Source organism: Galeopterus variegatus, unplaced genomic scaffold (genome assembly GCF_000696425.1).
Source record: "Galeopterus variegatus unplaced genomic scaffold, G_variegatus-3.0.2 Scaffold7921, whole genome shotgun sequence".
NCBI lineage: Eukaryota > Metazoa > Chordata > Mammalia > Dermoptera > Cynocephalidae > Galeopterus > Galeopterus variegatus.
Window position 1 is genome coordinate 24,304 of NW_007734032.1, and position 15,328 is coordinate 39,631.

At 45.7% G+C, this 15,328-nt stretch overlaps 1 protein-coding gene across 1 annotated transcript in view; it reads left to right on the forward strand.

Moving 5' to 3' along the window:
* Window positions 1–981: 981 nt before the first annotated feature.
* Window positions 982–15,328, forward strand: part of LOC103607989 (dedicator of cytokinesis protein 1-like) — a gene marked incomplete at its 3' end in the record, with an annotated part of 69,046 nt that continues 54,699 nt past the window's right edge. Inside the window, exons 1-3 of the mRNA XM_008592434.1 lie at window positions 982–1,063; window positions 5,427–5,527; window positions 14,936–14,994. Coding sequence (XP_008590656.1) covers window positions 1,019–1,063; window positions 5,427–5,527; window positions 14,936–14,994 — 205 coding nt within the window. The remainder of the gene's footprint in view (window positions 1,064–5,426; window positions 5,528–14,935; window positions 14,995–15,328) is intronic.

Here is a 15,328-nt window from a genome sequence, read left to right on the forward strand (position 1 = left end):
ATTCTCCAGGCATGCTTAGCTTAAGAGATAGTGTTGTCAGAGAGCTGAAGTTACTAGTAAGTAACCTAGATTTCCCTTCTACTCTGGCTGCTTCCTGCTGTCTAAATAGAGAAAGTGTAATTAAGTTTATTATCTGTGACCTAATGCTAATTCTTCTCCATCCTGCCTTTGTGCACAGGGAGAAGGGCCATTTAAAAAGTAGCTGGACTAAGCTTTATTATTGTAAACACTTTCAAGGGTTATAAAACAAATCTACTGAATGAACAAGCTGGTGAAAGACAGTACTCTAGAGTCGTTTGTGACAGCCCTAATTCCGTATTTCATCTTAGAAAAGTAAAGGTCAAAGTATTAAAGAGTGTACTTAACATTGTACATTATCAGTGAATCAAGGAATTAAAATTCCTGATAAAATTTTTGTCAGACCACTTTCTACTAAAGCTTTTAAATTTTCTTTAAACAAGTTAACAGTGATCAAAATTAACGTGTGGAGTATAGGACAAATGATGCTGAAATAAGCCTTACTTCTAGGCTTGGTAATGTCACAGCAAACCATCTCAAGCCTGGTAGCTTCTGTGTAAGAGCACTTTCAAATGCATGACTTTAAAAGCCAGCTAAGCAATTTAAGACCAATTTAATAATATAACATGAAGACATTGCAACTTGAGAAAAGGATTTAATTTGCACCATTTCTTTCTACCTTTTTTTTCTAATTAGTTTTTTTAGTGATACTTTTTGAATGTTACTTTTAGAAACTGTTATTTTGGTCTGTTTCTTTTATTCTGCATGCGCTAATTTCCTTGATTAATTCGGAGAACATCCACATATAACTCTGTGGCTTTTCATTGGCAAAACCTCACAGTTTTGCACAGGACTTGGAGAGTTCACATTCCAGACAGTCTGGGGTTGTGTCTAATTGAAATGCCAAACCTACCAAGGTGCCAGAGCATAAGTGTGTAATTATGTAATTTTCTCTTGATCTTTCAGAGTCTTCCTGCGAGCAATTAATCAGTATGCAGATATGCTGAACAAAAAATTCCTGGATCAAGCCAACTTTGAGCTACAGGTAAGAGAAGAGGTAGACACGACCTTAGTAGAGAAATCATGTTAAAACAAATTGCTGGTCTGTGCCAATATCTTATGTTTCTAATCCTTAATTGGTCTTCCATCCAAGGTGTGGAAATAAAACTTACAGTATGTACTGTTGGAACCCGAGGAAGGAACATTATGCCTTCAGGGTATTTGCTTAATTTAGGGGAGGAGATGGAGTTGTTTCAGAGAGAAGCTACTGAATCAGAGTGACAAGGAGGGACTGTCCGAGCAGCGAGACCACTGGGTCTCAGTGTGTGGCTGCCAAGATTGTCTCAGACCCTCCTAATGTGGAGAGGAAAGGAGCAGCTTGAGGAGCAGAAGCGGGTGGGCATCACTGGGCTCCACTTGCTTTCAGATCTGTTTTCCCCTCCACCGGCTTTGTGCTACCGCCAGTGGCCTTTACCAGGCCAAAGACCCTCCTCCCCAGACCCCAGGGTTGCCATGGGCTGGTCCATCAGTTGCAGAAATGCTACTTCAGTGCATGCATATTGTGTGTGTGTGTGCACGCGTGTGCACGCATCTTAAGGATTGATTCTGCCTGGCATGATTTCTTGCTATGCATTTGGCTCTCAGTTTGCGGTTCTCAGTTCCATTGTACTCTGGACGTGTTTCTGCTAATGATGATTTTATTTGTCATTATTATTACTTAATTTTACTGAAGTTTGCAAATGACAAAAGCATCTAGATGCAAATAGCATGTTTATTTCCTGGACAAGACTGTTCACTGAGAAGGAACCTGAAGAGTTTATGGACACCCAGTGAGTGATCCAGCCCAAAAACGCGTGACCAGATAACAACAGTTAGACACTCATTCACTTTCCCGTTTGCACTGCCTCCAGGAAATTACAGCTAATGTGACAGTGTATTAGATTAAGTGCTAAGGCACCTATGCCCTTATTTCTTTTATAATTTCTTAATTTTTAATTTATATCTTATCGGCATTATAGAAAATAATTATATACTATATATACTAATACATCAGGCACTGTACATCTAGAAATGTTTGTTTTTATAATTTTAATTTATCATTTTTTCTGCTTAATGCTTGTTTTCATCTGTCACAAAAATACTCATGCACTGTAAATCAGCACGTCAAGTAAAATATGAAATGCTGCCTTTCACTTCTCTCATTTTCCCTTTGTAGGGGTAACTTTTAACCAGTTGTTGGGTGCTTTTCTGACACTTTAAGCATGTACATGGGCCTGTGCATGTTTTCTTTTGGCTCTCAACGTGAATTGGACCATACTGTTTTTCCGTTTTGATTGTATTACACAGTACGCAGGTGCCAATGTATTGAGCCATTTCTGCACGATGACCGATAGGCTCGTTCTGGTTTTTCAGCCTCACAGGGCATCTACTGCACAGGGTCTGACCCAGGTGCATCTCAGTGCGTGCATTGCTGTAGAATAGGTTGACTGCGTGGCCAAGTGGACGAAATGTTAAGTATGATGGACAATGATAAATTGCCCTCCTAAAATGCTTTAGCAATTTGCAATCCCGCCAGCCTTTCTTTGAGAGTACCCACTTTCTAGAACCTTCTCCAGTAGCAATTTATTTCATATTGCTGATTCTTGTTTTTATTGGCACTTTTCTGATGACTACATAGGCTGAGGATACTTAGCTGCTGTGTGGATTCCTGTCATAAACGGATCATTTCCTCTGCTCATTTTTCTATTGAACTATTTGTCTTTTTTTCTAAGTTTGGAATTCTTGATATAACCTAGTCATGGTTTTAGGCTTATTGTACAGAAATATTGTTCTGTAGTCAAATCTGTCATTTCTTTTATGGCTATTTGGTTTTATGTTTTGCTTGGCAAATCCCTCCTTATCTCACTATTATAAATTTAGCTATTTCGTATGTTGTTAGAATCTGCTAATTCCTTTACTGTTCTGCTTTTTTTTTTTTTTTTTTTTTCTTTCAGGTGTTTAATTCATCTGGGATTTCTATAGCTAGTGTTAGGAGTAAGGGTCTAACATCATTTTTCCCTACATCATTTCATGAATAGAGTCGTCTTTCCCCAGTGATTTGAAATGCCATTGTTAATTAACATAATTGCAAGTGTTTGTGTGTATCATTTCGATTTTCTGAGTTGTTGCCATAGTGGCTTAATTGTCACCCCTTTATGAGCTGGGAGTGTCAGTACGTCCGCTCTAGTCCTCTGTTGCAAAATTATCTTGGCTATTTTTGTGTGTTTCCTCTTCCATATGAAGTTTAAAATCAGCTTAGTTGAATCTCTTTTAAAATATGCTGCATGGATTTTAATTGGAATTTTGTTGAATTTATAAATAAATATGGGGGAAATGTTATAGTATTTGAGGGGATACTTTGCAGTGTCTATTTTTCCCACCCCATCCTGGAATATTTAGGTCTTTTTGTATCTTTCATTAGTTTTTTTAGTTTTGTCTGTATCAGCCTTGCACTTGACTTGCTGGACAGATTCCTGTGTATTTTAACTGTGGCTGCTATAAGCGTGGGATCCTTTTTCCCAGAGCACTGGTTACCACTACTCTTTTTTATTGTTTCATGAGTATGGTCCCCTGGACTCTCACCCTGAGCTCATACACCTTAACACCAATGTGCTCTTTAGTTCTCTAGAGCTTTGCCCCATGGCAGGTGTGACATACATATTTATTGTTGTTTGAGGAGGGTTTAGCAGGAATCACTGTCTACTGTAAGCTACATTCTGAGAATCATGGTCAAGGACCCGACTAGAGCTGGACCCATGTCTGCATGGGCCCAGAATGTATTGTAATTTATACCTGCTGCCTTTAAAAACCACCACCACCACTATGAATGCTTCTGGCTCAACCATAGTGCTGGTCACATAAATGAAAAGAAGGAATAAGGAGTTAGCGAAACTGCCTTTTAAGAAGAAGCATTTATGCGTTTTGTTGTTGTTGTTGTTGTTGTTGTTTTAAAGGCAGCAGGTATAAATTACAATATGTTCTGGGTCCATGCAGTTCTGGGTGCTGTTCTTGCTGGGCCCAGCTGTGATTCTGAGACATGGCTGACAGCGGCCAGGGACTCTTGCCAGTGCTGTCACAAAGAGGCCATAGGTAGGAGGGGTTCGTTCCAAGAATGAAAGAAAAGGAACCACTTGTATTTTATTAACTGGAGCCACCCCTTTTATTATAAAAGAGGCCAAAAAAGAAAGTGCCTTTGTGGGCAGTGAAGGAGTGTGAGCTCTGAGGTTGGGGGCGTGTGGCTCCGACCCTCGCGCTGTTTCACCTGCTCCCTGTGGCTTTGGGCAAGTCTCTGAATCTCACCTGTGAAATGGGGGTCACAGCATCTGCTTGGTTAGTTCTGTGGCCATTCAGTGAGCTGGTGTGTCACTATAGAAAGTGCCCCATTCATAAGAAGTGTCGGATAAATGGACGCCCAACATACTCCTAACTGAAATGCCATAAATGCTCTTAAATTCCCACTTACTTCACAGGTAATTAAAAATATTCATTCATGGTAACTGTCTGACTACGTTAGTGCAATTGTTGGAATCCTGCCGACATAGCCAATTGTCTTGCTAAGGGTTGGGGCCAGGGCTCACAGACCCTTCAAACCCATTGTACAGACTGGGTCACAGACCCCCCCACTTGCCAGGCTGGGTCACCAGACCCCTCACATGCAAGATTCTGGACATCTGAGGGACCCTGACCATTTGTCTTCACTTTCCCTACAGTAACACTATGCAACTATGTTATATGATATGATAAATATTACCCCTGGTTTGTAAATGAGGAAACCAACACCCACAGATTTCTTCTAAAGACCATTGTCTTTTAAACCATATGTAGTTCTTAATCCCTTGAAATATGAAACATTTGATCTTTTTATGTCTGTTTTCCTTAATTGTATAGGGTATGTAGGATTTTTGATATAATAAAACATATGAACTATTGAAACCTATACTATTCTTAAGGGGCTCCATCATGTGCTAATAAAGTTAACATTTATGATGAACTGCTTGTCACATGCTCTGCACCACCTAAAAGGCTCTGCATATATTTACCCCTGTGAACTCCCACCAACCCTATGAGGTAAATACTACTGAAACTCCCATTTTATCAAGGAGGAAACTGAGGCACAGAGGGGGCTTAGATTAGTTGCCTGAGTAAACTGCAGAGCTGGGATTTGAATATATGCACTGTGACCCCAGAGCCCACATGCTCAGCACTGCACCACACCATGGGTGGCTGCCTAGTAATTTGTATGTAGTGAGTGTGGTTTTTAAAACATTTCAGAAGTGCGTGCTGAGCACATGGTAAATGTCTCAGAGCATTTGTGAGATCCTGTATTCAGCTGTTCAATGACTTAGCATCTCCCCTTTTTTGGTTTTCAGCTGTGGAACAACTACTTTCACCTGGCTGTTGCTTTTCTTACTCAAGAGTCCTTGCAACTGGAGAATTTTTCAAGTGCTAAGAGAGCCAAAATCCTTAACAAGTAAGTCCTCGTCCAGCTCTGAAACCACGGGCAGGAGCCTCCAACTCCATTAGCATAATTTTCATGTAGTCTCTAAAGCCAACTTGGTACAAATTGAGATGTAATCACAGTGTAATGAAAGGGTGGTTTTGAATCATGAATTAGCTGTTGCCTTTTCTAACCCATGAATGGAGATCTAAAATTGCAGGATTCATCCTGGTAAGTTCAAAGTCCGTGCAATTCAAGACTATTAGCGCAACACAGAATTTGAGTTTCTGGAGATAATTACTTTTGCTGTACACTATTCTGATGTCATTCCACATGTGGTTTACTGCTTAATTCTCCAATTCTGCTTCTGAAAAAGAAACTTCTGATGAAAGCTGTTGGCACTGTTGGGACTGTTGCACAACTCATCGTGGAGTTAGAGACCTCGGTGGTTTCCTTCTTGGCAATGGATAACCTCTGTCTCCTGGGTAGAGTTGAATGCACTGAGCCAGCCCCTTGAGCTATTGTGAACAAACCTCTCTCAAGCTGCGTGAAGGCCAATGCCCTTGCCCACTCCTCTAGCTCTGCAGCCACATCTGCATCCTGTGCTGCTCCTGGTCCAGATCAACGAACAAACTGTTAATGGGTTTCCTGCCAATCAATATGTGGGTTGTGAGCAAACCTCTCTCAAGCTGCGTGAAGGCCAATGCCCTTGCCCACTCCTCTAGCTCTGCAGCCACATCTGCATCCTGCGCTGCTCCTGGTCCAGATCAACGAACAAACTGTTAATGGGTTTCCTGCCAATCAATATGTGGGCACCTTGAAGGTCTTGCCTCCTATTTCTGCTTCAGTTGCACGTATTTCTCACTCCTCCAGATGCCCCTTTCATAAACACTCTTGAGAAGAGTTCCGAAATTGCCCCCGTGTTGCCAAGCCTTCCATTCCTGGCTGTCCTTTTTGTAATACCTCTGCCAGACCTTGACTGCTCCAAGGCTTTGCCAACTCCCTGCTGCTCACTGAGGTTAGAGGTTCCGGAGGGGGTCTCAGAAGGTGGCAGCAGATCAGCCTTTCTCACATTCTGAGAGTGTGCATCTCTCTTGCAGGGCAAATCCAAAGCACAGTATCCCTGGAGAGTAAGAATTACTTCCGCAGGTAATTCACTGAGTACGTTCTATGTGCCAGTGACTTTTTGAGCACTTCATGTGCATTTTTTACATATAATCATCAAAAAGCAAAAGTTTGCATTAGGTCTTATCATTCCTACTTCGCAGATGAGGAAGGAGAAGCACAGAGTGACCCGGGCACCTGGCCAGTCCCGCACCCAGAATGTGGCAGAGCAGTATTCTAACGCAGGCAGTTCAGAGCCCAAGATTTCAACCTGTGCTGCTTTTAAAACTTTCAAGCCTTTGGTCTGTGCCCATCTAACTAAAAGTCAACTTTCACTTGGCCATCTTTCCTTTGTGCTCCGTCAGGTGACTCGTGTCTAATAGCCAGTGAGAAGACAGTGATCCTTGTTCAGAAAAGAAAAATGCAGTTACCGAGCCAAGCACTGAGAATGGGGTAGACAGAGTGGGTGCCCCAGCTGTGACTGCAGGAGTGGGCAGCACAGGCGCAGCCTGCCTCCCGGAGCCTTGGCTCAGAGCATCAAGAGACGGACTTTTGCAGGCTGCATCTTCTGGGGACAAGATGCTCGCGCTTTGTGAAATTTACATCCCCTCGGGGCCTGTAGGAAGTGAGGGATGGCTGCTTAGGGTCGCTGCTGTCATTGTTGTTTAAATGCTCTCCTGGTGGAAATTGCTGTCTAGAAACATACTAACCAGCACGCTCTAAGCGCAGCACAGCATCGCTCACTCAGTGCTGCGCGAAGCCCAGGCCTTTGGTATCCTGCCCTAAGGCAAGCTTGGTGCAGCAGGTGGAATCACCTGCCTTCGTGGGCAGGACTCACCTTGTGGTGAGGTCGGGATCCAAACCCAGCTTCAGCTGACTTCAGAACCCATTCTTTGCTAAGCTTGCTGCGCTCGCTAGCCTTGCAGATGCCTGCAGGAGAACACAGGTGAATTGAACTGGAAATCTGCCTTATAAGGGCTGGCATCTTCTTCACGGTTTTTAGAGTAAAACAATTTGATGCCGAACACTTTCCGGCCAGGGAAGGGTAGCTGTGCCCTGGGCCCTTCCTCTTGTCACTGGGAGTGTTAACAACCTAAGATAAAGCAACATCAATACATGCATTAACTGAGCAGGGCCTCGCGGCTGCCAAAGAACACATTTCCTTCCCACATAGCGGTGTGGATTCAGAGGCTTCAAAGCCAAGGAAAATTAGATACAGCCAGCTGGTGTCTCCGCTGCACGAGCCGGGCAGGACCTCCGAATGGTCCTTTAGTGCTTACTCTCTCCCAGCTGCAGCAGGAAGAGACTGGGTTTCCCTCTTTCACATTTTCTTATGCATTTCCCCAAGGAAAAACCCCAAGCATGTCAGAAGTTGTCTTTGCAAGACTCTGGCAGGACAGCCTCAGGGCCCTGTGCATTCTGCAGGGCCTCTCCAGGGCTGTGGACTCGGCATGTGGCAATGACAGGCGATCAAGGACAAGGTGTTCTCCATGTCTGAATAAACCTGTCTTGACCCGCGAAGCCATGTGGCACACGCTGCATGGATGACTCATTCGTGTTTATTGTATTCTTCATGCTTTTTTTTGATATGCTTTAAACACTTTATAAAATTTTAAAACATCCTCTCCAAACGCTTAAATTTTCTTGGCACACACAGTGCCTAGAAATGTTTTGATTTGTTTAAAATTGCCTAGCAAAGAGGGCTGGAGTGCCTACCCTGTGCTCAGTCTGTGGTCCTGGTGCAAGGGACAGAGAGATAAGGTGCGGGTCTCCTGGTGAAGAAGCTCATAGTCTCTCATGGGACAGGCAGAGAAGCAAAAATAGTGATGAGTGCAGGGGGTGTCCATGGAGTGGGGACCGGGACTCAGCAATCAGCCAGTCCAAAAGGGAACCTTGAGGCCCAAAGGACATGGCTGTTGAAGGGAGTAGCAGGGCCGGGGGCCAGGGGAGCTGGGAGTTTGGGACAGGGCATGACAGGCCAGTGACACAGGCATTAACCCCAGGGCTCTGAGCAAACAGCAGGTGCTGACGGTGGAGTGGCATGCGTGTGCCTGTCTCTTTCCAAGGAAATGCCCATGGGGGTCTGAAGGTAGACCCATGTCACACCCATTTAGTAGCCTCAGGACTATCTCCGTATGGGCCTGTCTGCTAATCTAGGGTCTAGGGTTTGCGAACCCAACCAAAGGCATCTGAGTGGGAGGTTCCCCCACCCCCAGCCCACCGTCCCCTTCCTCCCTGCCAAGACCTGCAGCTGCTCACCTCTGCCTGGTCCACTGCACTGTGGCTCAGAACAGTGGAAATCCCAGTGTACTAGTCTATTTCTGCAGCTTATAAATACCTGAAACTGGGTGATTTATAAGGAAATGAAATTTATTGCTTACAGTTTCAGAGGCTGGGAAGTCCAAAGTCCAGGGAACACACCTGGTGTCTTGGTGGTGGCAACAGTGATCCTGGGGTCTCACATGGCAGAAATGGAGGAGCAGAGAGAGGTCCCTGTGCACTCTCCTTTTAAAGCCCTCAGAACCACGCCCTGACCACCCTTATTAATCCATTCACTAGGGCGTGGTCCTACAGTCTAATCACCTCTTCAGGGCCCCACCTTTGTGCACTCTCCTTTTAAAGCCCTCAGAACCACGCCCCTGACCACCGTTATTAATCCATTCACTAGGGCGTGGTCCTACAGTCTAATCACCTCTTCAGGGCCCCACCTTGCAATTACCATAAAAGGATTTCCCACCCTCCTAACAGTCACAGAGGGGACGGTGCAGCCCAACTCAAGGCATTTGAACTGCGTGCAGAGACCACCCCTCACACAGACCCTTCCCCACGTGGTCTCCAGGCTGTCTTACTTTTTTTGTTGTTTAAACTATAGAAGCCTGTGACCTTCTAAGAGGAAAAGATGCACAACTGGACCAAAATACCACATAAAACTATCCCCATCTTACCAAACACGGCTCAAACACCAGTGTGTTAAAAGTCAATCTACAGACATGACTTTTCTAGGGCACCTGAAAAGAAAGAAATACACTGTGACAAGCCCCATTTTGCAGTGTGACCTATCAGAAGCTGCAGTAGTAGTTTCCAGATTATAGCGAAATGAGAAATATGATCAATTTAATTAGTGTCTGTGCTAATTTTTCTTTTCAAGAGATTCATGTTATTCAAAATAAATTCACTTTAAGAATTAGAAGGGGCCCCAGGGAGGTAGACTTAACAAGTGGTTACCCTGTGCCAACTTCATGCTGGAAAAGTGAATCAAGGGTCCTGGTGCCTTGGTGATGTCATGCATGCCCTGTTGAGCATGATCGAGGTCGATGCAGGTCGGACGCTGTCACGTCAGACCTGTGACTAACAGAGTTTAGTCCCATTGAGCCCATTTGGGGTCCCATCCCTTCTCACCTCTCCAGGAGCCCGCCAGTCTCTCCCACCCTTCAGCCCCCTCCCTGTCCGCCCTTTCCCCCTCTCATGTCCCTACCTTCCACCCACTCATCTACCACCTCATCTACCACCTCCAGCCAGGTCAGCGCTGTCCCCAGGCACTATCAGGGATGGGGGCTGTGTTCAGCCCTCTGAACTTTCTTCCTTCCACGCTGCTGATTTTTCCCTCTGCCTGAGGGCGATCTCTGTCCTGCGCTCTCTGAGCTCCACTCTAGGCGTTTCTCTGAGCTTTCTGGTCTTTGTTCTCTTGTCAGTCTCTCTCCTGCACCCAAACATGACATGTTTGGAGCCCCGCATCTTGGTAACCTCAGCCCTGCTCATTCTATTTTCTCTTCTTAAGAAAGAATTTTTCAAACTGTGGGTCTCAACCCTTTATTGGGCCAGATGTCAACTTAAAGAAAGGTCACTGTCTTAGTTTCCTAGGTCAATCTACCATAACAGTGAACACACTGGGCAGCTTGAAACCATGGAAATGTATTGTCTCACAGTAATGGAGGCCAGAAGTCTGGAATCAAGATGTTGACAGGGTTGGCTCCTTCTGGAGGTTCAGAGGGACGATCTGTTCTGTGCCTCTCTCCCAGCTCCTGGTTATGGTCTCCAGTGCTTGGTTCCTTGGATGGTGGCTACATAACTCTAATCTCTGCCCCTGACTTCACATGAGGGTCTTCCTTGGGTCTCTAAATCTCACTGTCCTTATAAGGACACCGGTCATTGGATTTAGGGCCCACCTGAATCCAGCATGGCCTCATCTTAACTTGATCACATCTGCAAAGACCCTCTTTCCAAATAAGGTCACATTCACAGATACCAGGAGTTAGGACTTCAACATATGGACTCTTTATGGAGGACACGATTCATCTCACAGCAGTCATGACCAACATTTTTTTTTTTTTTCAGGGAAATAGAAAAGATCACAGTTTATTGTAGGTAGTAAGATTAAGTGCTATTTCATAAAACTTTTATATACATATATTAATACGTGTGCTGCTTAATAAAGTAAACATGTTTTCTAGTTCAAAAAGATTTTGAAACTTAAAAAAATAAAAACCTGCCTCTGCTCACAGCACAACCTCCCTTGGTCACTTAAAGAGAAGGAGCCAGCTCTCTGTCCTCTGACCACACTGTCTTCTTTGGTCAGTGTACTCACGTACTCTCTCCCTGCCATGGGGCCTTTGCACCTGCTGCTCCTGCTGCCTGGAGTGCTCTTCCCTCCCCTCTTTGTCTGGATTATACCCCTCCTTTTTAAATCTTTGGGCAAATGTTACTTTCCCAGAGAACTGCTGCCAGAGCAGCCCGTGTCTGCTGTTAAATTCTCCCACTTCTTTCATGGTTTTTCCTAAAAAGCCATGATTACAGCCTTCAAAAACAGCCCTATTTATCTACCTATCTATCTATCTATATATGTGTGTGTGTGTGTATTTATATCTCCCCAGCTATATATGTATATGTGTACATGTGTATGTGTATATATTTAAAATCTTGTGTGATTCTTTAATTGTCTATTTCTCCTACCATGGTAATAGCCCCCTGAGGCCTGTGGGTCTCGTCTGTTCTCCATATTATATTAACGTTTCTATCCCGATATTCATAGTCCCGTATTAGCTCTGTGTCTGGCCTAAGTGCTGAGAAAATGCCCACCAAGTGAATCGACCTAAATGACCAGGAGGGAGATGCTGTGTTGTGGCCCAGTCTGAGATTTTAAAGGAAGGACCCAGTGGGGCTGGAATGCTTGCTAGGATAGACGGGGGCGCCACCTCCCATCGCTCTCAGAAGCCTCGGAGATTAGCATCATGCGTTATTATTCTGGTACTGCTGTGGAGGAGCCTGAGGGTCAGAGTGGTCGAGTAAATTACCCAGTGTGCTTGGATTCGGGCTCAGGTTGGCCTTTACACCCAAGCCTGGGCTGTCTCTGGAGGACGTGGGTTTTCTGTTTCTTGGGATGATGATTTAGGACACCAGGTGCTGATGTGAGGCCACAGAGACTAAATTCACACTATTTTATGTGAGGATCATAGCCTGGATGTGGGATCCCAGCTCTGGCTGCATGGTGGAAAGGTGGCTCCTGAGCATACATTTGTATGTTCACTCACTTTGTGGGTGGGCACAGGTGAACTGGCGTGGTGGGACATGCCAGGCAGAGCCAGGCAACCCCAGCCCGTGCCATTCTGGCTCTGCAGGGTCAGGCATGTTGGCTCAGCGCCACCACTGTCCTCACTGGAGCAGGGGCCACAGCTGCATCTGCTTGCACCTCTGGTCTCACTGTGACAGTCACATGAAGCCAGTGTGCTTTGTGCCACGCTGCAAGGTCACGGAGGTGCGTGCTGGTACTGGAGGCATGGAGGTATGTGCTGTGGGGGACAGCATGGATCTGGGAGTCCAAAGACCCAGATTCTCTCCTCTCCTGGCCCTGTGACCATGGTCTCTTCTAGGACTAGTCCAGTTCCCTCAGCTCCACATTGTTGGAGGGGAACTTAGTTATGATCTCTGAGGTTGCCCCCAGCTCAGGAGTTCGATTTCCAGGTAATGAGCATTAGCCAGACACTCTCAATTATTAGCATTTTTCTCCTCCACGGGAAGAATGGAGAAATGGTTTGGGAAGCCTCTTGAGGTCTGGTGACAGCTGCAACTCTATTTGGGGACTGCTCTGAGGCATGTATAGATTCATCAAAGCTGCCTTCTTATTAAGACTACAGAAAAGATCAATCTTGCTGCCAAGGAAATCCAGTCTCGCCCTTCACCTTCCAGCTCCTTGTTCCTTGTTGTCACCTTTGTCCCAGGCTTGAGCGCCCTTGTCTCATTTGACTGTTAAAACGGTATTTTTAGCACCTTCATGTGATAGGCCTGACTCATGAGCAGTGTGCTCTCAGGTCCTTGCTAATCCTCCACTTCTCAACTATACCAAGGCACATCGCTTTCCTCCTAGAAGACAGGAAAGTGTGACTGAGAATGTGAACCCCTCACCCCTCACCCTCCTTCAGCCCCTGAAGTGGAGGCACCGAGAAGCAGCAGGGAGAGACGGGGGCGACGGGGTGGCAGGGGACAGCGGGGGATGGCGTGGCTCTTGGGCTTGGCACGCTTTCCTTATGCCGCCTCCCCACATCCAGATCCAGCACCAGCTCTGGAGAAATGGTCAGTCACTACCTTGGGTCACTCCCAAATGACCCAATAGCAGTTGTTAAACCTGCTGCTGCCGAGGATCAGTTGGACTTAAATTTCTGAACTTTCGGAAACATAGAATCATTGTAATTCTCATCAACATAAGACTCGAGAGAAAAAGTTGTCAGGGGTCAGAGAGGCACAGACCCCGATGAAGATCAGCCTCACCTTAGGGGTTCTTAGTTTTTGAGAGATGTTATGCCAGGAGAAGGAATTCTGTCACTTGGGTGTGAGATGAGTGTGGGATGCACGAGTTGGTCCATAAGCGAAAGGCTGATGCACCGTCAGCCATGTGCACTGCCTCCGGGGCTTGTGCTGCTACTGTGCTGAGGGTCTCAATACACGGTGGCAGGGGCCGGAAGGGTGGCCACCTCCCTCCAATGCCATGTCCCCAGGCTTGCCTGATGTTTGCTTGGCTGGAAGGAGACCATCCACCTGCACAGCTGGGATCCCTTTGTCGTTTGTGCAGGAGCAAAATAGGAATTAGGAAACCGGCACCAAGAGCCTCCAGGTTGTAAGTCCTTTGGGCAATTTGGGGTGCAGTTTATACATCGAAGGGTGCTTGCCAGTCACCCATGAACTTGGGTCCAGTAGCTTTGCTGCTGGTGCATTTTCAGTGACCGTGGCCTTGCTGATGGGCCCATTCCCCAGCTGACAGCCCCCGTCATTCTCAGCGTTCACCTGGTTGTTGGGCTGGGTTTGTAAGTAGCACATTGACCTTGGAGGACTAGCTTGTCCTGGTAGGGAGTTTCTCTGTCTGTGCTGTGGGCCCAGGCACTGGGTCTCTTGCATGCCACGGCACAACTGCCAGGTGAGATATATTTTCCCCCTTGAGATTATTACACCTGCTGTAGCCCTCTCCTGCTGTGAGTGACAGACAGCTACTTAGGGCACCAGAGACTTTTATAATATGGTGGCAGCAGGCTGGGGTTGTTGATCTACCAGCCAAGATCTTCGCCTGAAGAGCCACAATGTGGTCATCTGTAATCAGAGCGTTCCTTTTCACATCTGCTGACACAAGGATGTGCAGATCAGGCTCGACGGCACAGCCGCTCAGTTGTAATTGTATGATAATTTTGCAAATTATTATTTTTAATATAATCAGCTTTTTCCTTAGGCAATAAAGGAAAAAGTTAAATTGCTCACAAACTAATAAAGGTTTATCTTCTGAAGCATCAAATTCTGTTTACTCATGAAACACACACCTCCTGTGTTCACCCACCGGGAGGAAAATTAGCATTTATTTTCCCTGATAAACAAAAACAGTGGAATATTAGTTGACATCTTTTGGTGCTAAGCCCTTCCTTACATTTAAAATGATACAGAAGAAGGCGTGACATTTGGAAGAGGCCTCCTCTGACTCCAGGTTTAATTTTAATATAGGAAAGCTGTTTATTGCATGCGGTAGGGAGTTATTTGGTGTCTGCGGTTTCTAGCGGCCAACAACACGCGGGGAAAACAAGCTCCCCCTTGGGCCCAGGAGCCAAGAGAGTGAAGAAGGGAAAATGCTCTCATTACTCATGTCCCCACAGGGGAGGGTGTTACATAAGCTGCGGTGATGAGAAAGTGAGATTCCCCTGGCTGGATTCCGCCTCCTTTGATTCCTGTTGATGGCACAAGAAGTTTGACACTCTCTTTATTTGACTCACTGATGGGAGACTTTAATTGCACTTAAAAATAATTCAAGTCTGATCCTCCAGTGCTCTATCGAGTGACTCAGCATTTCCTTTCCCTGGTTTCCAGGTATGGAGACATGAGGAGACAGATTGGCTTTGAAATCAGAGACATGTGGTACAACCTGGGTGAGTAGCTGGGGTTTCGGGGCATGGTGAATAGATCTCGAATCCCTGATGGGTCACGGCATTGACCCTGTTTATCAGGGATGTGACATTTAAAAAATCTGAATTGCTCTGCTCCTCAGACAGCAGTTAGTACTTGTTATAGTAACTGCTGTTTTCAGTAAGAGACGGGAGACCAAAGGAGAGGAAAGAAAATCTGATTGGTGGAGCCCATAGAAAAACCAATAGAGCGCCCTCTTGTGTCGGATGGACACATTGCTTGGAACTCCATTGGTTCCTGGCATCACTAACGTCCCCTGTGTTGCTCCTGCGTCAAACCGCGTAGCTCATCCTACTG